Genomic DNA, 24,586 nt, shown 5'->3' on the forward strand with positions numbered 1-24,586 from the left:
GAGTGACTGGGTGAGTGGGTGGGTGAGTGGGTGGGTGAGTGAGTGGGTGAGTGAGTGGGTGAGTGGGTGAGTGAGTGGGTGAGTGAGTGGGTGAGTGAGTGAGTGACTGGGTGACTGGGTGAGCGAGTGGGTGAGTGACTGGGTGAGTGACTGGGTGAGTGACTGGGTGAGTGAGCGAGCGAGTGAGTGAGTGAGTGACTGGGTGACTGGGTGAGAGTGACTGGGTGAGTGACTGGGTGAGTGAGTGACTGAGTGAGTGACTGAGTGAGTGGGTGGGTGGGTGAGTAAGTGGGTGGGTGGGTGAGTGAGTGGGTGAGCGAGTGAGTGAGTGGGTGAGTGACTTGGTGAGTGGGTGGGTGAGTGGGTGGGTGGGTGAGTGAGTGGGTGAGTGAGTGAGTGGGTGGGTGAGTGAGTGAGTGGGTGGGTGGGTGAGTAAGTGGGTGGGTGGGTGAGTGAGTGGGTGAGCGAGTGAGTGGGTGAGTGACTGGGTGAGTGGGTGGGTGAGTGGGTGGGTGAGTGAGTGGGTGAGTGAGTGGGTGAGTGGGTGAGTGACTGGGTGACTGGGTGAGCGAGTGAGCGAGTGGGTGAGTGACTGGGTGAGTGACTGGGTGAGTGAGCGAGCGAGTGAGTGAGTGAGTGACTGGGTGACTGGGTGAGAGTGACTGGGTGAGTGACTGGGTGAGTGAGTGACTGAGTGAGTGACTGAGTGAGTGGGTGGGTGGGTGAGTAAGTGGGTGGGTGGGTGAGTGAGTGGGTGAGTGAGTGAGTGACTGGGTGAGTGACTGGGTGGGTGACTGGGTGGGTGGGTGACTGGGTGAGTGAGTGAGTGACTGGGTGAGTGAGTGAGTGAGTGGGTGAGCGAGCGAGTGAGTGAGCGAGTGAGTGAGTGACTGGGTGAGTGAGTGACTGGGTGAGTGACTGGGTGAGTGCGTGAGTGACTGGGTGAGTGAGTGAGTGGGTGAGCGAGCGAGTGAGCGAGTGACTGAGCGAGTGACTGAGTGAGTGAGTGGGTGATCGGCTCACATGCGTGGCCCCCTCTCGGAGGAGAACTCGCAGTGGAACACGAGCACGACTCGCTTGCGGGGCTCCGAGGGCTGCAGAGGGCTCACGAGCAGCTGGCCAAGAGCATCGCCCTCCGTCACCACGTTCAGCGCTCCCTACACGCACACACAGACACACACACACACAGAGACACACACACACAGAGACACACACACACAGACACACACACAGACACACAGAGACACACACACACAGACACACACACAGACACACAGAGACACACACACACAGTCACACACACAGACACACAGAGACACACACACACAGTCACACACACACAGATACATACACACAGACACATAGAGATACATACAGATACACACAGATACACACACAGACACACACACACACACACAGAGACACACACACAGAGAGACACACACAGATACACACACACACACAGACACACACAGACACACACACAGACACACACAGACACACACAGATACACACACACACACAGACACACACAGACACACACAGGTAGACACACACACACATACACACACACATATATACACAGATACACACACACACAGTCACACACAGACACACACACAGATACACACACACAGACACACAGCCACACACACAGACAGGTAGACACACACACACAGACACACACACACAGACACACAGACACACACACACAGTCACGCACACACACATACACACACACAGTCACGCACACACACATACACACACACAGTCACGCACACACACATACACACACACAGTCACACACACACACACATACACACACACAGTCACACACACACACAGTCACACACACACACAGTCACACACACACACAGTCACACACACACACAGACACACACACACACAGACACACACACACAGTCACACACCTTGATGTGGCCCCCATGGAACTCGTAGGGGTAGCGACAGTCGATGACGAGGAAGCGTTCAACGGTGTCGCTGAACTCCCCCGTCAGCAACAGGCTCAGCTGATGGCGCACACACGCACACAGACACACACAGACACACACAGACACACACAGACACACACAGACACACACAGACACACACAGACACACACACACACAATGACACACACACACAATGACACAGACACACACACACAGGCACAGACACACACACACAATGACACACACACACAGACACACACACACAGACACACACAGACACACACACACACAATGACACACACACAGGCACACACACACGCACAGGCAGACACACACACACGCACAGGCAGACACACACACACGCACAGACAGACAGACAGACACACACGCACAGGCAGACAGACACACACAGACACAGACACGCACAGGCAGACAGATACACAGACAAACACAGACACACACAATGACACAGACGCAAACGAAGACACGGACACAAGCACATACGCAAAGATACACACACCAAAACACACACAGACACATACACAAAGTGTGTTTTTATTTCTCGGTTTGGGGGGTTGGAGGGGGGTGTATGGTGTGTGTGTGTGGTGTGTGTGTGTGGTGTGTGTGGTGTGTGTGTGTGGTGTGTGTGTGTGTGGTGTGTGTGTGGTGTGTGTGTTTGTGTGGTGTGTGCATGGTGGGTGTGTATGGTGTGTGTGTATGGTGGGTGTGTGGGGTGGGTGTGTGGTGTGTGTGTGTGTGGTGTGTGTGGTGTATGTGTGTGTGTGGTGTGTGTGTGTGTGGTGTATGTGTGTGAGTGTAGTGTGCGTGTGGGTGGGGTGTGTGTGGTGTGGCGTGTGTGCGGTGTGTGTGTGTATGTGTATGGTGTGTGTGGTGTGTGTGTATGTGTGTGTGCGGTGTGTGTGTAGAGTGATGTGTGTGGTGTGTGTGTGGTGTGTGTGTGGTGTGTACGGTGTGTGTGTGTGTGGTGTGTGTGGTGTGTGTGTGCGGTGTGTGTGTAGAGTGAGGTGTGTGTGTGGTGTGTGTGTGGTGTGTGTGTGGTGTGTGTGTGGTGTGTGTGTGGGTGTGTGTGTGCGGTGTGTGTGTAGAGTGAGGTGTGTGTGTGGTGTGTGTGTGGTGTGTGTGTGGTGTGTGTGTGTGGTGTGTGTGTGTGTGCGGTGTGTGTGTGTGCGGTGTGTGTGTGGTGTGCGGTGTGCGTGTGTAGTGCATTTGGCGTGTGTGTGGTGTGTAGTGTGTTGTGTGTACGGTGTGTAGTGTGCGTGTGTATGGTGTGTGGTGTGTAGTGTATTGTGTAGTGTGCGTGTGTGTGTAGTGTGTGTGTATGGCGTGTGCATGGTGTGTAGTGTGTGTGTAGTGTGTGCGTATGGTGTGTAGTGTGTGTGTATGGTGTGTGCATGGTGTGCGCATGGTGTGCAGTGTGTGTGTAGTGTGTGTGTATGGTGTGTGTATGGTGTGTAGTGTGTGTGTATGGCGTGTGTATGGTGTGTAGTGTGTGTGTATGGCGTGTGCATGGTGTGTAGTGTGTGTGTATGGCGTGTGTATGGTGTGTAGTGTGTGTGTATGGCGTGTGCATGGTGTGTAGTGTGTGTGTATGGTGTGTGCATGGTGTGTAGTGTGTGTGTATGGTGTGTATGGTGTGTAGTGTGTGTGTATGGTGTGTAGTGTGTGTGTATGGTGTGCAGTGTGTGTGTATGGTGTGCAGTGTGTGTATGGTGTGTGTATGGTGTGTGTATGGTGTGTAGTGTATGGCGTGTGCATGGTGTGTAGTGTGTGTGTATGGTGTGTGCATGGTGTGTAGTGTGTGTGTATGGCGTGTGTATGGTGTGTAGTGTGTGTGTATGGTGTGTGTATGGTGTGTAGTGTGTGTGTATGGTGTGTGTATGGTGTGTAGTGTGTGTGCATGGTGTGTAGTGTGTGTGTATGGTGTGTGCATGGTGTGTAGTGTGTGTGTATGGTGTGTGTATGGTGTGTGTATGGTGTGTAGTGTGTGTGTATGGTGTGTGCATGGCGTGTGTATGGCGTGTAGTGTGTGTGTATGGCGTGTGTATGGTGTGTAGTGTGTGTGTAGTGTGTGTGTATGGTGTGTGTATGGCGTGTGTATGGCGTGTGTATGGCGTGTAGTGTGTGTGTATGGTGTGTGTATGGTGTGTGTGTATGGTGTGTGCATGGTGTGTAGTGTGTGTGTATGGTGTGTGTATGGTGTGTAGTGTGTGTGTAGTGTGTGTGTATGGCGTGTGCATGGTGTGTAGTGTGTGTGTAGTGTGTGTGTATGGCGTGTGTATGGTGTGTAGTGTGTGTGTATGGCGTGTGCATGGTGTGTGGTGTGTGTGTATAGCGTGTGCATGGTGTGTAGTGTGTGTGTATGGTGTGTGCATGGTGTGTGGTGTGTGTGTATAGCGTGTGCATGGTGTGTAGTGTGTGTGTATGGTGTGTGCATGGTGTGTAGTGTGTGTGTATGGTGTGTGCATGGTGTGTGGTGTGTGTGTATAGCGTGTGCATGGTGTGTAGTGTGTGTGTATGGTGTGTAGTGTGTGCATGGTGTGTAGTGTGTGTGTAGTGTGTGTGTATGGTGTGTAGTGTGTGTGTATGGTGTGTAGTGTGTGCATGGTGTGTAGTGTGTGTGTATGGTGTGTGTATGGTGTGTAGTGTGTGTGTATGGCGTGTGCATGGTGTGTAGTGTGTGTGCATGGTGTGTAGTGTGTGTGTATGGCGTGTGTATGGTGTGTAGTGTGTGTGCATGGTGTGTAGTGTGTGTGTATGGCGTGTGTATGGTGTGTGCGTGTATGGTGTGTGCATGGTGTGTAGTGTGTGTGTATGGCGTGTGCATGGTGTGTAGTGTGTGTGTATGGTGTGTAGTGTGTGTGCATGGTGTGTAGTGTGTGTGTATGGCGTGTGCATGGTGTGTAGTGTGTGTGTATGGTGTGTGTATGGTGTGTAGTGTGTGTGCATGGTGTGTAGTGTGTGTGTATGGCGTGTGCATGGTGTGTAGTGTGTGTGTATGGCGTGTGCATGGTGTGTAGTGTGTGTGCATGGTGTGTGCATGGTGTGTAGTGTGTGTGTATGGCGTGTGCATGGTGTGTAGTGTGTGTGTATGGCGTGTGCATGGTGTGTAGTGTGTGTGCATGGTGTGTAGTGTGTGTGTATGGTGTGTGTATGGTGTGTAGTGTGTGTGCATGGTGTGTAGTGTGTGTGTATGGTGTGTGTATGGTGTGTAGTGTGTGTGCATGGTGTGTAGTGTGTGTGTATGGTGTGTAGTGTGTGTGTATGGCGTGTGTATGGTGTGTAGTGTGTGTATGGTGTGTAGTGTGTGTGTATGACGTGTGCATGGTGTGTAGTGTGTGTGTAGTGTGTGTGTATGGTGTGTAGTGTGTGTGCATGGTGTGTAGTGTGTGTATGGTGTGTAGTGTGTGTGTATGGCGTGTGTATGGTGTGTAGTGTGTGTATGGTGTGTAGTGTGTGTGTATGGCGTGTGTATGGTGTGTAGTGTGTGTATGGTGTGTAGTGTGTGTGTATGGCGTGTGCATGGTGTGCAGTGTGTGTGCATGGTGTGTGCATGGTGTGTAGTGTGTGTGTATGGCGTGTGCATGGTGTGTAGTGTGTGTGCATGGTGTGTGCATGGTGTGTAGTGTGTGTGTATGGTGTGTGCATGGTGTGTAGTGTGTGTGCATGGTGTGTGCATGGTGTGTAGTGTGTGTGTATGGTGTGTGCATGGTGTGTATGGTGTGTAGTGTGTGTGTATGGTGTGTGTATGGTGTGCAGTGTGTGTGTATGGTGTGTAGTGTGTGTGTATGGTGTGTGCATGGTGTGTAGTGTGTGTATGGTGTGTGTATGGTGTGTAGTGTGTGTGTATGGTGTGTGCATGGTGTGTAGTGTGTGTATGGTGTGTGCATGGTGTGTAGTGTGTGTGTATGGTGTGTGCATGGTGTGTAGTGTGTGTGTATGGTGTGTGCATGGTGTGTGTAGTGTGTGTGTATGGTGTGTGCATGGCGTGTGTATGGCGTGTAGTGTGTGTGTATGGCGTGTGTATGGTGTGTAGTGTGTGTGTAGTGTGTGTGTATGGTGTGTGTATGGTGTGTGTATGGCGTGTGTATGGCGTGTGTATGGCGTGTAGTGTGTGTGTATGGTGTGTGTGTATGGTGTGTGCATGGTGTGTAGTGTGTGTGTATGGTGTGTGTATGGTGTGTAGTGTGTGTGTAGTGTGTGTGTATGGCGTGTGTATGGTGTGTAGTGTGTGTGTAGTGTGTGTATGGCGTGTGTATGGTGTGTAGTGTGTGTGTAGTGTGTGTGTATGGCGTGTGTATGGTGTGTAGTGTGTGTGTATGGTGTGTGCATGGTGTGTGGTGTGTGTGTATAGCGTGTGCATGGTGTGTAGTGTGTGTGTATGGTGTGTGCATGGTGTGTAGTGTGTGTGTATGGTGTGTAGTGTGTGCATGGTGTGTAGTGTGTGTGTAGTGTGTGTGTATGGTGTGTAGTGTGTGTGTATGGTGTGTAGTGTGTGCATGGTGTGTAGTGTGTGTGTATGGTGTGTGTATGGCGTGTGCATGGTGTGTAGTGTGTGTGCATGGTGTGTAGTGTGTGTGTATGGCGTGTGTATGGTGTGTAGTGTGTGTGCATGGTGTGTAGTGTGTGTGTATGGCGTGTGTATGGTGTGTGCGTGTATGGTGTGTGCATGGTGTGTAGTGTGTGTGTATGGTGTGTAGTGTGTGTGTATGGCGTGTGCATGGTGTGTAGTGTGTGTGTATGGTGTGTAGTGTGTGTGCATGGTGTGTAGTGTGTGTGTATGGTGTGTAGTGTGTGTGTATGGCGTGTGCATGGTGTGTAGTGTGTGTGTATGGTGTGTATGGTGTGTAGTGTGTGTGCATGGTGTGTAGTGTGTGTGTATGGCGTGTGCATGGTGTGTAGTGTGTGTGTATGGTGTGTGCATGGTGTGTAGTGTGTGTGTATGGCGTGTGCATGGTGTGTAGTGTGTGTGTATGGCGTGTGCATGGTGTGTAGTGTGTGTGCATGGTGTGTAGTGTGTGTGTATGGCGTGTGTATGGTGTGTATGGTGTGTAGTGTGTGTGCATGGTGTGTAGTGTGTGTGTATGGTGTGTATGGTGTGTGTATGGTGTGTAGTGTGTGTGTATGGCGTGTGCATGGTGTGTAGTGTGTGTGCATGGTGTGTAGTGTGTGTGTATGGCGTGTGTATGGTGTGTAGTGTGTGTGCATGGTGTGTAGTGTGTGTGTATGGCGTGTGTATGGTGTGTAGTGTGTGTGTATGGTGTGTAGTGTGTGTGTATGGCGTGTGCATGGTGTGTAGTGTGTGTGTATGGTGTGTAGTGTGTGTGCATGGTGTGTAGTGTGTGTGTATGGCGTGTGTATGGTGTGTAGTGTGTGTATGGTGTGTAGTGTGTGTGCATGGCGTGTGCATGGTGTGCAGTGTGTGTGCATGGTGTGTGCATGGTGTGTAGTGTGTGTGTATGGCGTGTGCATGGTGTGTAGTGTGTGTGCATGGTGTGTGCATGGTGTGTAGTGTGTGTGTATGGTGTGTGCATGGTGTGTAGTGTGTGTGCATGGTGTGTGCATGGTGTGTAGTGTGTGTGTATGGTGTGTGCATGGTGTGTATGGTGTGTAGTGTGTGTGTATGGTGTGTGTATGGTGTGCAGTGTGTGTGTATGGTGTGTAGTGTGTGTGTATGGTGTGTGCATGGTGTGTAGTGTGTGTATGGTGTGTGTATGGTGTGTAGTGTGTGTGTATGGTGTGTGCATGGTGTGTAGTGTGTGTATGGTGTGTGCATGGTGTGTAGTGTGTGTGTATGGTGTGTGCATGGTGTGTAGTGTGTGTGTATGGTGTGTGCATGGTGTGTGTAGTGTGTGTGTATGGTGTGTGCATGGCGTGTGTATGGCGTGTAGTGTGTGTGTATGGCGTGTGTATGGTGTGTAGTGTGTGTGTAGTGTGTGTGTATGGTGTGTGTATGGTGTGTGTATGGTGTGTGTATGGCGTGTGTATGGCGTGTGTATGGCGTGTAGTGTGTGTGTATGGTGTGTGTGTATGGTGTGTGCATGGTGTGTAGTGTGTGTGTATGGTGTGTAGTGTGTGTGTAGTGTGTGTGTATGGCGTGTGTATGGTGTGTAGTGTGTGTGTAGTGTGTGTGTAGTGTGTGTATGGCGTGTGTATGGTGTGTAGTGTGTGTGTAGTGTGTGTGTATGGCGTGTGTATGGTGTGTAGTGTGTGTGTATGGTGTGTGCATGGTGTGTGGTGTGTGTGTATAGCGTGTGCATGGTGTGTAGTGTGTGTGTATGGTGTGTGCATGGTGTGTAGTGTGTGTGTATGGTGTGTAGTGTGTGCATGGTGTGTAGTGTGTGTGTAGTGTGTGTGTATGGTGTGTAGTGTGTGTGTATGGTGTGTAGTGTGTGCATGGTGTGTAGTGTGTGTGTATGGTGTGTGTATGGCGTGTGCATGGTGTGTAGTGTGTGTGCATGGTGTGTAGTGTGTGTGTATGGCGTGTGTATGGTGTGTAGTGTGTGTGCATGGTGTGTAGTGTGTGTGTATGGCGTGTGTATGGTGTGTAGTGTGTGTGTATGGTGTGTGCATGGTGTGTAGTGTGTGTGTATGGCGTGTGCATGGTGTGTAGTGTGTGTGTATGGCGTGTGCATGGTGTGTAGTGTGTGTGCATGGTGTGTAGTGTGTGTGTATGGCGTGTGCATGGTGTGTAGTGTGTGTGCATGGTGTGTAGTGTGCGTGTATGGTGTGTGCATGGTGTGTAGTGTGTGTGTATGGTGTGTAGTGTGTGTGTATGGCGTGTGCATGGTGTGTAGTGTGTGTGTATGGTGTGTAGTGTGTGTGTATGGCGTGTGTATGGTGTGTAGTGTGTGTGTATGGCGTGTGCATGGTGTGTAGTGTGTGTGTATGGCGTGTGCATGGTGTGTAGTGTGTGTGTATGGTGTGTATGGTGTGTAGTGTGTGTGCATGGTGTGTAGTGTGTGTGTATGGCGTGTGCATGGTGTGTAGTGTGTGTGTATGGTGTGTGCATGGTGTGTAGTGTGTGTGTATGGCGTGTGCATGGTGTGTAGTGTGTGTGTATGGCGTGTGCATGGTGTGTAGTGTGTGTGCATGGTGTGTAGTGTGTGTGTATGGCGTGTGTATGGTGTGTATGGTGTGTAGTGTGTGTGCATGGTGTGTAGTGTGTGTGTATGGTGTGTGTATGGTGTGTAGTGTGTGTGTATGGCGTGTGCATGGTGTGTAGTGTGTGTGCATGGTGTGTAGTGTGTGTGTATGGCGTGTGTATGGTGTGTAGTGTGTGTGCATGGTGTGTAGTGTGTGTGTATGGCGTGTGTATGGTGTGTAGTGTGTGTGTATGGTGTGTAGTGTGTGTGTATGGCGTGTGCATGGTGTGTAGTGTGTGTGTATGGTGTGTAGTGTGTGTGCATGGTGTGTAGTGTGTGTGTATGGCGTGTGCATGGTGTGTAGTGTGTGTGTATGGTGTGTGCATGGTGTGTAGTGTGTGTGTATGGCGTGTGCATGGTGTGTAGTGTGTGTGTATGGCGTGTGCATGGTGTGTAGTGTGTGTGCATGGTGTGTAGTGTGTGTGTATGGTGTGTGTATGGTGTGTAGTGTGTGTGCATGGTGTGTAGTGTGTGTGTATGGTGTGTGTATGGTGTGTAGTGTGTGTGCATGGTGTGTAGTGTGTGTGTATGGTGTGTAGTGTGTGTGTGGCGTGTGTATGGTGTGTAGTGTGTGTGTATGGCGTGTGTATGGTGTGTAGTGTGTGTATGGTGTGTAGTGTGTGTGTATGACGTGTGCATGGTGTGTAGTGTGTGTGTATGGCGTGTGTATGGTGTGTAGTGTGTGTATGGTGTGTAGTGTGTGTGTATGGCGTGTGCATGGTGTGTAGTGTGTGTGTATGGCGTGTGCATGGTGTGTAGTGTGTGTGTATGGCGTGTGCATGGTGTGTAGTGTGTGTGCATGGTGTGTGCATGGTGTGTAGTGTGTGTGTATGGTGTGTGCATGGTGTGTAGTGTGTGTGCATGGTGTGTGCATGGTGTGTAGTGTGTGTGTATGGTGTGTGCATGGTGTGTATGGTGTGTAGTGTGTGTGTATGGTGTGTGTATGGTGTGCAGTGTGTGTGTATGGTGTGTAGTGTGTGTGTATGGTGTGTGCATGGTGTGTAGTGTGTGTATGGTGTGTGTATGGTGTGTAGTGTGTGTGTATGGTGTGTGCATGGTGTGTAGTGTGTGTATGGTGTGTGCATGGTGTGTAGTGTGTGTGTATGGTGTGTGCATGGTGTGTAGTGTGTGTGTATGGTGTGTGCATGGTGTGTAGTGTGTGTGTATGGTGTGTGCATGGTGTGTGTAGTGTGTGTGTATGGTGTGTGCATGGTGTGTGTAGTGTGTGTGTATGGCGTGTGCATGGTGTGTGTGTGTAGTGTGTGTGTATGGTGTGTGCATGGTGTGTGTGTGTAGTGTGTGTGTATGGTGTGTGCATGGTGTGTAGTGTGTGTATGGTGTGTGCATGGTGTGTAGTGTGTGTGTATGGCGTGTGCATGGTGTGTAGTGTGTGTGTATGGCGTGTGCATGGTGTGTAGTGTGTGTGTATGGTGTGTGCATGGTGTGTAGTGTGTGTGTATGGTGTGTGCATGGTGTGTAGTGTGTGTGTGTATGGTGTGTGTATGGTGTGCAGTGTGTGTGTATGGTGTGTGCATGGTGTGCAGTGTGTGTGTGTATGGTGTGTGTATGGTGTGCAGTGTGTGTGTATGGTGTGTAGTGTGTGTGTATGGTGTGTGTATGGTGTGTATGGTGTGTGTATGGCGTGCAGTGTGTGTGTATGGTGTGTGTATGGTGTGTAGTGTGTGTGTATGGTGTGTGCATGGTGTGTAGTGTGTGTATGGTGTGTGTATGGTGTGTAGTGTGTGTGTATGGTGTGTAGTGTGTGTATGGTGTGTGTATGGTGTGTAGTGTGTGTGTATGGTGTGTGTATGGTGTGCAGTGTGTGTGTATGGTGTGTGTATGGTGTGTAGTGTGTGCATGGTGTGTAGTGTGTGTATGGTGTGTGTATGGTGTGTAGTGTGTGTGTATGGTGTGTGCATGGTGTGTAGTGTGTGTATGGTGTGTGCATGGTGTGTAGTGTGTGTGTATGGCGTGTGTATGGTGTGTAGTGTGTGTGTATGGTGTGTGCATGGTGTGTGTAGTGTGTGTGTATGGTGTGTGCATGGTGTGTGTAGTGTGTGTGTATGGTGTGTGCATGGTGTGTGTAGTGTGTGTGTATGGCGTGTGCATGGTGTGTGTGTGTAGTGTGTGTGTATGGTGTGTGCATGGTGTGTGTGTGTAGTGTATGGTGTGTGCATGGTGTGTAGTGTGTGTGTATGGTGTGTATGGCGTGTGCATGGTGTGTAGTGTGTGTGTAGTGTGTTTGTATGGTGTGTAGTGTGTGTGTATGGCGTGTGCATGGTGTGCAGTGTGTGTGTATGGCGCGTGCGGCGTGTGCATGGCGTGTGCATGGTGTGTACGCGGCGTGTGCATGGTGTGTAGTGTGTGTGTAGTGTGTTTGTATGGTGTGTAGTGTGTGTGTATGGCGTGTGCATGGTGTGTGTAGTGTGTGTATGGCGTGTGTATGGCGTGTGCATGGTGTGTACGCGGCATGTGAGGCGTGTGTGTGTGTGAGGGTCACCGTGTCAGCTGAGACGTATTTGAGGCTTTCATCTTTCCCAGACACCAGGGGCAGTATGTGCGGCTGTGCAGAGAGAGACACACGCTGCTGATGAGACGCTTCATGGCGAAACGCATCAACGAACATCTGCTGCTGATGAGACGCTTCATGGCGAAACGCATCAACGAACACCTGCTGCTGATGAGACGCTTCATGGCGAAACGCATCAACGAACATCTGCTGCTGATGAGACGCTTCATGGCGAAACGCATCAACGAACACCTGCTGCTGATGAGACGCTTCATGGCGAAACGCATCAACGAACATCTGCTGCTGATGAGACGCTTCATGGCGAAACGCATCAACGAACATCTGCTGCTGATGAGACGCTTCATGGCGAAACGCATCAACGAACATCTGCTGCTGATGAGACGCTTCATGGCGAAACGCATCAACGAACATCTGCTGCTGATGAGACGCTTCATGGCGAAACGCATCAACGAACATCTGCTGCTGATGAGACGCTTCATGGCGAAACGCATCAACGAACACCTGCTGCTGATGAGACGCTTCATGTTGAAACGCATCAACGAACATCTGCTGCTGATGAGACGCTTCATGTTGAAACGCATCAACGAACATCTGCTGCTGATGAGACGCTTCATGTTGAAACGCATCAACGAACATCTGCTGCTGATGAGACGCTTCATGTTGAAACTCATCAACGAACATCTGCTGCTGATGAGACGCTTCATGTTGAAACGCATCAACGAACATCTGCTGCTGATGAGACGCTTCATGGCGAAACGCATCAACGAACATCTGCTGCTGATGAGACGCTTCATGTTGAAACGCATCAACGAACATCTGCTGCTGATGAGACGCTTCATGTTGAAACGCATCAACGAACATCTCCTGCTGATGAGACGCTTCATGTTGAAACGCATCAAAGAACATCTGCTGCTGATGAGACGCTTCATGGCGAAACGCATCAACGAACACCTCCTGCTGATGAGACGCTTCATGTTGAAACGCATCAACGAACATCTGCTGCTGATGAGACGCTTCATGTTGAAACGCATCAACGAACATCTGCTGCTGATGAGACGCTTCATGTTGAAACGCATCAACGAACACCTGCTGCTGATGAGACGCTTCATGTTGAAACGCATCAACGAACATCTGCTGCTGATGAGACGCTTCATGTTGAAACGCATCAACGAACACCTGCTGCTGATGAGACGCTTCATGTTGAAACGCATCAACGAACATCTGCTGCTGATGAGACGCTTCATGTTGAAACGCATCAACGAACATCTGCTGCTGATGAGACGCTTCATGTTGAAACGCATCAACGAACATCTGCTGCTGATGAGACGCTTCATGTTGAAACGCATCAACAAACATCTGCTGCTGATGAGACGCTTCATGGCGAAACGCATCAACGAACATCTGCTGCTGATGAGACACTTCATGTTGAAACCCATCAACGAACACCTGCTGCTGATGAGACGCTTCATGTTGAAACGCATCAACGAACACCTGCTGCTGATGAGACGCTTCATGTTGAAACGCATCAACGAACATCTGCTGCTGATGAGACGCTTCATGTTGAAACGCATCAACGAACATCTCCTGCTGATGAGACGCTTCATGTTGAAACGCATCAACGAACATCTCCTGCTGATGAGACGCTTCATGTTGAAACCCATCAACGAACATCTGCTGCTGATGAGACGCTTCATGTTGAAACCCATCAACGAACATCTGCTGCTGATGAGACGCTTCATGTTGAAACGCATCAACGAACATCTGCTGCTGATGAGACGCTTCATGTTGAAACGCATCAACGAACATCTGCTGCTGATGAGACGCTTCATGTTGAAACGCATCAACGAACATCTCCTGCTGATGAGACGCTTCATGTTGAAACCCATCAACGAACATCTGCTGCTGATGAGACGCTTCATGTTGAAACGCATCAACGAACATCTCCTGCTGATGAGACGCTTCATGTTGAAACGCATCAACGAACATCTGCTGCTGATGAGACGCTTCATGTTGAAACGCATCAACGAACATCTGCTGCTGATGAGACGCTTCATGTCGAAACCCATCAACGAACATCTGCTGCTGCTGAGACGCTTCATGTTGAAACGCATCAACGAACATCTCCTGCTGCTGAGACGCTTCATGTTGAAACGCATCAACGAACAACTCCTGCTGATGAGACGCTTCATGTTGAAACGCATCAACGAACACCTGCTCCTGATGAGACGCTTCATGTTGAAACGCATCAACGAACATCTCCTGCTGATGAGACGCTTCATGTTGAAACTCATCAACGAACATCTCCTGCTGATGAGACGCTTCATGTTGAAACGCATCAACGAACATCTCCTGCTGATGAGACGCTTCATGTTGAAACGCATCAACGAACATCTGCTGCTGATGAGACGCTTCATGTTGAAACTCATCAACGAACATCTCCAGCTGATGAGACGCTTCATGTTGAAACCCATCAACGAACATCTGCTGCTGATGAGACGCTTCATGTTGAAACTCATCAACGAACATCTGCTGCTGATGAGACGCTTCATGTTGAAACGCATCAACGAACATCTGCTGCTGATGAGACGCTTCATGTTGAAACGCATCAACGAACATCTGCTGCTGATGAGACGCTTCATGTTGAAACGCATCAACGAACATCTGCTGCTGATGAGACGCTTCATGTCGAAACGCATCAACGAACACCTGCTGCTGATGAGACGCTTCATGTCGAAACGCATCAACGAACACCTGCTGCTGATGAGACGCTTCATGTTGAAACCCATCAACGAACATCTGCTGCTGATGAGACGCTTCATGTTGAAACGCATCAACGAACATCTGCTGCTGATGAGACGCTTCATGTTGAAACGCATCAACGAACATCTCCTGCTGATGAGACGCTTCATGTTGAAACGCATCAACGAACATCTGCTGCTGATGAGACGCTTCATGTTGAAACGCATCAACGAACATCTGCTGCTGATGAGACGCTTCATGTTGAAACGCATCAACGAACATCTGCTGCTGATGAGACGCTTCATGTTGAAACGCATCAACGAACATCTCCTGCTGATGAGACGCTTCATGTTGAAACGCATCAACGAACATCTGCTGCTGATGAGACGCTTCATGTTGAAACGCATCAACGAACATCTCCTGCTGATGAGACGCTTCATGTTGAAACGCATCAACGAACATCTGCTGCTGATGAGACGCTTCATGTCGAAACCCATCAACGAACATCTGCTGCTGCTGAGACGCTTCATGTTGAAACGCATCAACGAACATCTCCTGCTGCTGAGACGCTTCATGTTGAAACGCATCAACGAACAACTCCTGCTGATGAGACGCTTCATGTTGAAACGCATCAACGAACACCTGCTCCTGATGAGACGCTTCATGTTGAAACGCATCAACGAACATCTCCTGCTGATGAGACGCTTCATGTTGAAACTCATCAACGAACATCTCCTGCTGATGAGACGCTTCATGTTGAAACGCATCAACGAACATCTCCTGCTGATGAGACGCTTCATGTTGAAACGCATCAACGAACATCTGCTGCTGATGAGACGCTTCATGTTGAAACTCATCAACGAACATCTCCAGCTGATGAGACGCTTCATGTTGAAACGCATCAACGAACAACTCCTGCTGATGAGACGCTTCATGTTGAAACGCATCAACGAACACCTGCTCCTGATGAGACGCTTCATGTTGAAACGCATCAACGAACATCTCCTGCTGATGAGACGCTTCATGTTGAAACGCATCAACGAACATCTCCTGCTGATGAGAAGCTTCATGTTGAAACTCATCAACGAACATCTGCTGCTGATGAGACGCTTCATGTTGAAACGCATCAACGAACATCTCCTGCTGATGAGACGCTTCATGTAGAAACGCATCAACGAACATCTCCTGCTGATGAGACGCTTCATGTTGAAACGCATCAACGAACACCTGCTGCTGATGAGACGCTTCATGTTGAAACGCATCAACGAACATCTCCTGCTGATGAGACGCTTCATGTTGAAACGCATCAACGAACATCTGCTGCTGATGAGACGCTTCATGGCGAAACGCATCAACGAACATCTCCTGCTGATGAGACGCTTCATGTTGAAACGCATCAACGAACATCTGCTGCTGATGAGACGCTTCATGTTGAAACGCATCAACGAACATCTCCTGCTGATGAGACGCTTCATGTTGAAACGCATCAACGAACATCTCCTGCTGATGAGAAGCTTCATGTTGAAACTCATCAACGAACATCTGCTGCTGATGAGACGCTTCATGTTGAAACGCATCAACGAACATCTCCTGCTGATGAGACGCTTCATGTAGAAATGCATCAACGAACATCTCCTGCTGATGAGACGCTTCATGTTGAAACCCATCAACGAACATCTGCTGCTGATGAGACGCTTCATGGCGAAACGCATCAACGAACATCTCCTGCTGATGAGACGCTTCATGTTGAAACGCATCAACGAACATCTCCTGCTGATGAGACGCTTCATGTTGAAACGCATCAACGAACATCTGCTGCTGATGAGACGCTTCATGGCGAAACGCATCAACGAACATCTCCTGCTGATGAGACGCTTCATGTCGAAACCCATCAACGAACATCTCCTGCTGATGAGACGCTTCATGTTGAAACGCATCAACGAACATCTCCAGCTGATGAGACGCTTCATGTTGAAACGCATCAACGAACATCTCCAGCTGATGAGACGCTTCATGTTGAAACGCATCAACGAACATCTCCAGCTGATGAGACGCTTCATGTTGAAACGCATCAACGAACATCTCCTGCTGATGAGACGCTTCATGTTGAAACGCATCAACGAACACCTGCTGCTGATGAGACGCTTCATGTTGAAACGCATCAACGAACATCTCCTGCTGATGAGACGCTTCATGTTGAAACGCATCAACGAACATCTGCTGCTGATGAGACGCTTCATGGCGAAACGCATCAACGAACATCTCCTGCTGATGAGACGCTTCATGTTGAAACGCATCAACGAACATCTCCTGCTGATGAGACGCTTCATGTTGAAACGCATCAACGAACATCTGCTGCTGATGAGACGCTTCATGGCGAAACGCATCAACGAACATCTCCTGCTGATGAGACGCTTCATGTTGAAACGCATCAACGAACATCTGCTGCTGATGAGACGCTTCATGTTGAAACGCATCAACGAACATCTCCTGCTGATGAGACGCTTCATGTTGAAACGCATCAACGAACATCTCCTGCTGATGAGAAGCTTCATGTTGAAACTCATCAACGAACATCTGCTGCTGATGAGACGCTTCATGTTGAAACGCATCAACGAACATCTCCTGCTGATGAGACGCTTCATGTAGAAACGCATCAACGAACATCTCCTGCTGATGAGACGCTTCATGTTGAAACGCATCAACGAACACCTGCTGCTGATGAGACGCTTCATGTTGAAACGCATCAACGAACATCTCCTGCTGATGAGACGCTTCATGTTGAAACGCATCAACGAACATCTGCTGCTGATGAGACGCTTCATGGCGAAACGCATCAACGAACATCTCCTGCTGATGAGACGCTTCATGTTGAAACGCATCAACGAACATCTCCTGCTGATGAGACGCTTCATGTTGAAACGCATCAACGAACATCTGCTGCTGATGAGACGCTTCATGGCGAAACGCATCAACGAACATCTCCTGCTGATGAGACGCTTAATGTCGAAACCCATCAACGAACATCTCCTGCTGATGAGACGCTTCATGTTGAAACGCATCAACGAACACCTCCTGCTGATGAGACGCTTCATGTTGAAACGCATCAACGAACATCTGCTGCTGATGAGACGCTTCATGTTGAAACGCATCAACGAACATCTGCTGCTGATGAGACGCTTCATGTTGAAACGCATCAACGAACACCTCCTGCTGATGAGACGCTTCATGTTGAAACGCATCAACGAACATCTGCTGCTGATGAGACGCTTCATGTTGAAACGCATCAACGAACATCTCCTGCTGATGAGACGCTTCATGTTGAAACGCATCAACGAACATCTGCTGCTGATGAGACGCTTCATGTTGAAACGCATCAACGAACACCTCCTGCTGATGAGACGCTTCATGTTGAAACGCATCAACGAACATCTGCTGCTGATGAGACGCTTCATGTTGAAACGCATCAACGAACACCTCCTGCTGATGAGACGCTTCATGTCGAAACGCATCAACGAACATCTGCTGCTGATGAGACGCTTCATGTTGAAACGCATCAACGAACATCTCCTGCTGATGAGACGCTTCATGTCGAAACGCATCAACGAACATCTCCTGCTGATGAGACGCTTCATGTTGAAACCCATCAACGAACATCTGCTGCTGATGAGACGCTTCATGTTGAAACGCATCAACGAACATCTCCTGCTGATGAGACGCTTCATGTTGAAACCCATCAACGAACACCTCCTGCTGATGAGACGCTTCATGTTGAAACGCATCAACGAACATCTCCAGCTGATGAGACGCTTCATGTTGAAACGCATCAACGAACATCTCCAGCTGATGAGACGCTTCATGTTGAAACGCATCAACGAACATCTCCAGCTGATGAGACGCTTCATGTTGAAACGCATCAACGAACATCTCCAGCTGATGAGACGCTTCATGTTGAAACGCATCAACGAACACCTGCTGCTGATGAGACGCTTCATGTTGAAACGCATCAACGAACACCTGCTGCTGATGAGACGCTTCATGTTGAAACGCATCAACGAACATCTCCTGCTGATGAGACGCTTCATGTTGAAACGCATCAACGAACATCTGCTGCTGATGAGATGCTTCATGTTGAAACGCATCAACGAACATCTCCTGCTGATGAGACGCTTCATGTTGAAACGCATCAACGAACACCTGCTGCTGATGAGACGCTTCATGTTGAAACGCATCAACGAACATCTCCTGCTGATGAGACGCTTCATGTTGAAACGCATCAACGAACATCTGCTGCTGATGAGACGCTTCATGGCGAAACGCATCAACGAACATCTCCTGCTGATGAGACGCTTCATGTTGAAACGCATCAACGAACATCTCCTGCTGATGAGACGCTTCATGTTGAAACGCATCAACGAACATCTGCTGCTGATGAGACGCTTCATGGCGAAACGCATCAACGAACATCTCCTGCTGATGAGACGCTTCATGTTGAAACGCATCAACGAACATCTGCTGCTGATGAGACGCTTCATGGCGAAACGCATCAACGAACATCTCCTGCTGATGAGACGCTTCATGTTGAAACGCATCAACGAACATCTCCTGCTGATGAGACGCTTCATGTTGAAACGCATCAACGAACATCTCCAGCTGATGAGACGCTTCATGTCGAAACCCATCAACGAACATTTCCTGCTGATGAGACGCTTCATGTTGAAACGCATCAACGAACATCTCCAGCTGATGAGACGCTTCATGTCGAAACCCATCAACGAACATCTCCTGCTGATGAGACGCTTCATGTTGAAACGCATCAACGAACACCTGCTGCTGATGAGACGCTTCACGTCGAAACGCATCAACGAACATCTGCTGCTGATGAGACGCTTCATGTTGAAATGCATCAACGAACATCTCCTGCTGATGAGACGCTTCATGTTGAAACGCATCAACGAACATCTCCAGCTGATGAGACGCTTCATGTTGAAACGCATCAACGAACATCTCCTGCTGATGAGACGCTTCATGTTGAAACGCATCAACGAACATCTCCTGCTGATGAGACGCTTCATGTTGAAACGCATCAACGAACATCTGCTGCTGATGAGACGCTTCATGTTGAAACGCATCAACGAACATCTCCTGCTGATGAGACGCTTCATGGCGAAACGCATCAACGAACATCTGCTGCTGATGAGACGCTTCATGGCGAAACGCATCAACGAACATCTCCTGCTGATGAGACGCTTCATGGCGAAACGCATCAACGAACATCTGCTGCTGATGAGACGCTTCATGGCGAAACGCATCAACGAACACCTGCTGCTGATGAGACGCTTCATGGCGAAACGCATCAACGAACATCTGCTGCTGATGAGACGCTTCATGGCGAAACGCATCAACGAACATCTGCTGCTGATGAGACGCTTCATGGCGAAACGCATCAACGAACATCTGCTGCTGATGAGACGCTTCATGTTGAAACGCATCAACGAACATCTGCTGCTGATGAGACGCTTCATGTTGAAACCCATCAACGAACATCTGCTGCTGATGAGACGCTTCATGTTGAAACGCATCAACGAACATCTGCTGCTGATGAGACGCTTCATGTTGAAACGCATCAACGAACATCTGCTGCTGATGAGACGCTTCATGTCGAAACGCATCAACGAACATCTCCTGCTGATGAGACGCTTCATGTTGAAACGCATCAACGAACATCTGCTGCTGATGAGACGCTTCATGTTGAAACGCATCAACGAACATCTCCTGCTGATGAGACGCTTCATGTTGAAACCCATCAACGAACACCTCCTGCTGATGAGACGCTTCATGTTGAAACGCATCAACGAACATCTGCTGCTGATGAGACGCTTCATGTTGAAACTCGAACATCTGGGCAATTCACCCGCACGGATTCAAGCCGGGAGCCCCCCACTCCAACCTGCCGAATCCTGCCGTGTGCATTCACCATTACAGTGTCGATGAACAGCTGCTGCCCACTTGGAGAACTACCTTAGAGGCTGCATCTATCCGTGTCAGAGTTTCGCAAACGGGTTTCGATTCCTTACCCGTACCCGGCCGCACCAGGGTCGAAAACGGGTACCCGTACCCGGCCGTACCCTACACCCGTACGGGTATCGGGTACCCGGTTGCGACCTCTGGGATGAAGCCACGTTGTTGCAGGCGCGGGTGGGTTCATTCTAGGAACTTGAATTGTGAGAAGAGACAAGACGTTGGGAAATGAGTGACTCACGGTGACTCACCAGTGACTCACGGTCTACCCGTACCCGGTCGCACCCTACCCGTACCCGGCCGGGTAGGGTACGGGTATCGGGAACCCGATTGCGACCTCTGTGATGAAGCCACGTTGTTGCAGGCGCGGGTGGGTTGATTCTAGGAACTTGAATTGTGAGAAGAGACAAGACGTTGGGAGATGAGTGACAGACGGTGACGCACCAGTGACTCACGGTCTACCCGTACCCGTACCCGGCCGCACCAGGGTCGCAAACGGCTACCCGTATCGGGTACGGGTACGGGTATCGGGTAGGGTACGGGTATCGGGTAGGGTAGCCGGGTATCGGGTAGGGTACCCGGGTATCGGGTAGGGTACCGGGTAGGGTACGGGTACCGGGTAGGGTACGGGTATCTGGTAGGGTACGGGTAGGGTACGGGTATCTGGTAGGGTACGGGTATCGGGTAGGGTACGGGTACCGTACGGGTAGGGTACGGGTATTGTGTAGGGTACGGGTATCGGGTAGGGGTACCAGGTAGGGTACGATTATCGGGTAGGGTACAGGTAGGGTACGGGTATCGTACGTGTAGGGTACGGGTATCGTGTAGGGTACGGGTATCGTGTAGGGTACGGGTATCGTGTAGGGTACGGGTATCGTGTAGGGTACGGGTATCGGGTAGGGTACGGGTATCGGGTAGGGTACGGGTATTGTGTAGGGTACGGGTATTGTGTAGGGTACGGGTATCGGTAGGGTACGGGTATCGTGTAGGGTACGGGTATCGTGTAGGGTACGGGTATCGTGTAGGGTACGGGTATCGTGTAGGGTACGGGTATTGTGTAGGGTACGGGTATTGTGTAGGGTACGGGTATTGTGTAGGGTACGGGTATTGTGTAGGGTACGGGTATCGTGTAGGGTACGGGTATCGTGTAGGGTACGGGTATTGTGTAGGGTACGGGTATGGGGTAGGGTACGGGTATCGTGTAGGGTACGGGTATCGTGTAGGGTACGGGTATTGTGTAGGGTACGGGTATCGTGTAGGGTACGGGTAGGGTACGGGTATTGTGTAGGGTACGGGTATTGTGTAGGGTACGGGTATCGGTAGGGTACGGGTAGGGTACGGGTATTGTGTAGGGTACGGGTATTGTGTAGGGTACGGGTATCGGTAGGGTACGGGTAGGGTACGGGTATTGTGTAGGGTACGGGTATTGTGTAGGGTACGGGTATTGTGTAGGGTACGGGTATTGTGTAGGGTACGGGTATGGGGTAGGGTACGGGTATCGTGTAGGGTACGGGTATCGTGTAGGGTACGGGTATGGGGTAGGGTACGGGTATCGTGTAGGGTACGGGTATCGTGTAGGGTACGGGTATGGGGTAGGGTACGGGTATCGTGTAGGGTACGGGTACCGGGTAGGGTACGGGTATCTGGTAGGGTACGGGTATTGTGTAGGGTACGGGTATTGTGTAGGGTACGGGTATCGTGTAGGGTACGGGTAGGGTACGGGTATTGTGTAGGGTACGGGTATTGTGTAGGGTACGGGTATCGGTAGGGTACGGGTAGGGTACGGGTATTGTGTAGGGTACGGGTATTGTGTAGGGTACGGGTATCGGTAGGGTACGGGTAGGGTACGGGTATTGTGTAGGGTACGGGTATTGTGTAGGGTACGGGTATCGTGTAGGGTACGGGTATGGGGTAGGGTACGGGTATCGTGTAGGGTACGGGTATCGTGTAGGGTACGGGTATGGGGTAGGGTACGGGTATCGTGTAGGGTACGGGTATCGTGTAGGGTACGGGTATCGTGTAGGGTACGGGTATGGGGTAGGGTACGGGTATTGTGTAGGGTACGGGTATCGTGTAGGGTACGGGTATGGGGTAGGGTACGGGTATTGTGTAGGGTACGGGTATCGGGTAGGGTACGGGTATTGTGTAGGGTACGGGTATCGTGTAGGGTACGGGTATGGGGTAGGGTACGGGTATGGGGTAGGGTACGGGTATCGTGTAGGGTACGGGTATCGTGTAGGGTACGGGTATCGTGTAGGGTACGGGTATCGTGTAGGGTACGGGTATCGTGTAGGGTACGGGTATCGTGTAGGGTACGGGTATCGTGTAGGGTACGGGTATGGGGTAGGGTACGGGTATGGGGTAGGGTATCGTGTAGGGTACGGGTATCGGTAGGGTACGGGTATCGTGTAGGGTACGGGTATCGTGTAGGGTACGGGTATCGGGTAGGGTACGGGTATCGTGTAGGGTACGGGTATCGTGTAGGGTACGGGTATGGGGTAGGGTACGGGTATGGGGTAGGGTACGGGTATGGGGTAGGGTACGGGTATGGGGTAGGGTACGGGTATGGGGTAGGGTACGGGTATGGGGTAGGGTACGGGTATCGGTAGGGTACGGGTATCGGGTAGGGTACGGGTATCGGGTAGGGTACGGGTATCGTGTAGGGTACGGGTATCGTGTAGGGTATCGTGTAGGGTACGGGTATGGGGTAGGGTACGGGTATCGTGTAGGGTACGGGTATCGTGTGGTACCCAGCTGCGAGCTGTGGCTCACTCTGGTGAAGTCCCCAATGAGAGAGCGGTCTGGGGAGACCTCCAACAGCAGAGTGATGTCATCGCAGGCCGACATGGACTTCCTGCGCACACCCTGGGGGTGGCGGAGAGGGTGGGGAGGGTGGGGAGGGTGGGTGGGGAGGGTGGGGAGGGTGGGGTGGGGAGGGTGGGTGGGGAGGTAGGTGGGGTGGGTGGGTGGGGTGGGGAGGGTGGGTGGGGTGGGTGGGAGGGTGGGTGGGGAGGGTAGGTGGGGTGGGTGGGGTGGGTGGGGAGGGTGGGTGGGGTGGGTGGGGAGGGTGGGTGGGGTGGGTGGGGAGGGTGGGTGGGGTAGGTGGGGTAGGTGGGTGGGGTGGGTGGGTGGGGTGGGTGGGGAGGGTGGGTGGGGTGGGGAGGGTGGGTGGGGTGGGGTGGGTGGGGAGGGTGGGGAGGGTGGGTGGGGATGGTGGGGAGGGTGGGTGGGGAGGGTAGGTGGGGTGGGTGGGGGGTGGGTGGGGAGGGTGGGTGGGGTGGGTGGGGAGGGTGGGTGGGGTGGGTGGGGAGGGTGGGTGGGGGTAGGTGGGGTAAGGTGGGTGGGGTGGGTGGGTGGGGTGGGTGGGGAGGGTGGGTGGGGTGGGGAGGGTGGGTGGGGTGGGGTGGGTGGGGAGGGTGGGGAGGGTGGGTGGGGATGGTGGGGAGGGTGGGGATGGTGGGGAGGGTGGGTGGGTGGGGATGGTGAGGAGGGTGGGTGGGGAGGGTGGGGAGGGTGGGGATGGCGGGGAGGGTGGGGTGGGTGGGGTGGGGTGGGTGGGAGAGTGGGGTGGGGGAGGGTGGGTGGGGGATGGTGGGGAGGGTGGGTGGGGATGGTGGGGAGGGTGGGTGGGGATGGCGGGGAGGGTGGGTGGGGATGGCGGGGAGGGTGGGTGGGGATGGGGGAGGGTGGGTGTGGGGATGGCGGGGAGGGTGGGTGGGTGGGTGGGGGGGGATGGGTGGGGGAGGGGGAGGTGGGTGGGGGTGAGTGTACCCACCGCTCACTAAAAGACTCAAGACCCCCAGTGTAGCCTTAGCAGAGCCGTAGGGGCAAGTGCTGTTCATAGCGAGTGGCTCACACACTCAAAACACTCGCACACTCACACACTCAAAACACTCGCACACTCTCTCAAACCTCGCACACACTCAAAACACTCACACACTCTCTCAAACCTCGCACACTCAAAACACTCGCACACTCACACACTCAAAACACTCGCACTCACACACACTCACAATCAAACACACACACACTCTCTCAAACCTCGCACACACTCAAAACACTCACAACTCACACACACTCACAATCAAACACACACCACACGAACACTCACACACTCTCTCAAACCTCGCACACTCTCTCAAACCTCGCACACACTCAAAACACTCGCACACTCACACACT

The 24,586-nt window shown here is 51.2% G+C and overlaps 1 protein-coding gene across 1 annotated transcript in view; it reads right to left on the reverse strand.

Annotated features, from left to right (window-relative positions):
- The window catches only part of LOC144954556 (M-phase inducer phosphatase 2-like), a 34,013-nt gene extending 10,728 nt beyond the window's left edge, over positions 1-23,285 (reverse strand). Inside the window, exons 1-4 of the mRNA XM_078885027.1 lie at positions 23,178-23,285; positions 11,616-11,678; positions 1,932-2,030; positions 1,024-1,157 (exon numbers count right to left, since the gene is read on the reverse strand). Of these exons, the coding sequence (XP_078741153.1) occupies positions 1,024-1,157; positions 1,932-2,030; positions 11,616-11,678; positions 23,178-23,252 (371 nt within the window). The 5' untranslated portion in view covers positions 23,253-23,285. The remainder of the gene's footprint in view (positions 1-1,023; positions 1,158-1,931; positions 2,031-11,615; positions 11,679-23,177) is intronic.
- Positions 23,286-24,586: the final 1,301 nt, after the last annotated feature.

Source organism: Lampetra fluviatilis, unplaced genomic scaffold (assembly GCF_964198595.1).
Source record: "Lampetra fluviatilis unplaced genomic scaffold, kcLamFluv1.1 SCAFFOLD_146, whole genome shotgun sequence".
Classification (NCBI taxonomy): Eukaryota; Metazoa; Chordata; class Hyperoartia; order Petromyzontiformes; family Petromyzontidae; genus Lampetra; species Lampetra fluviatilis.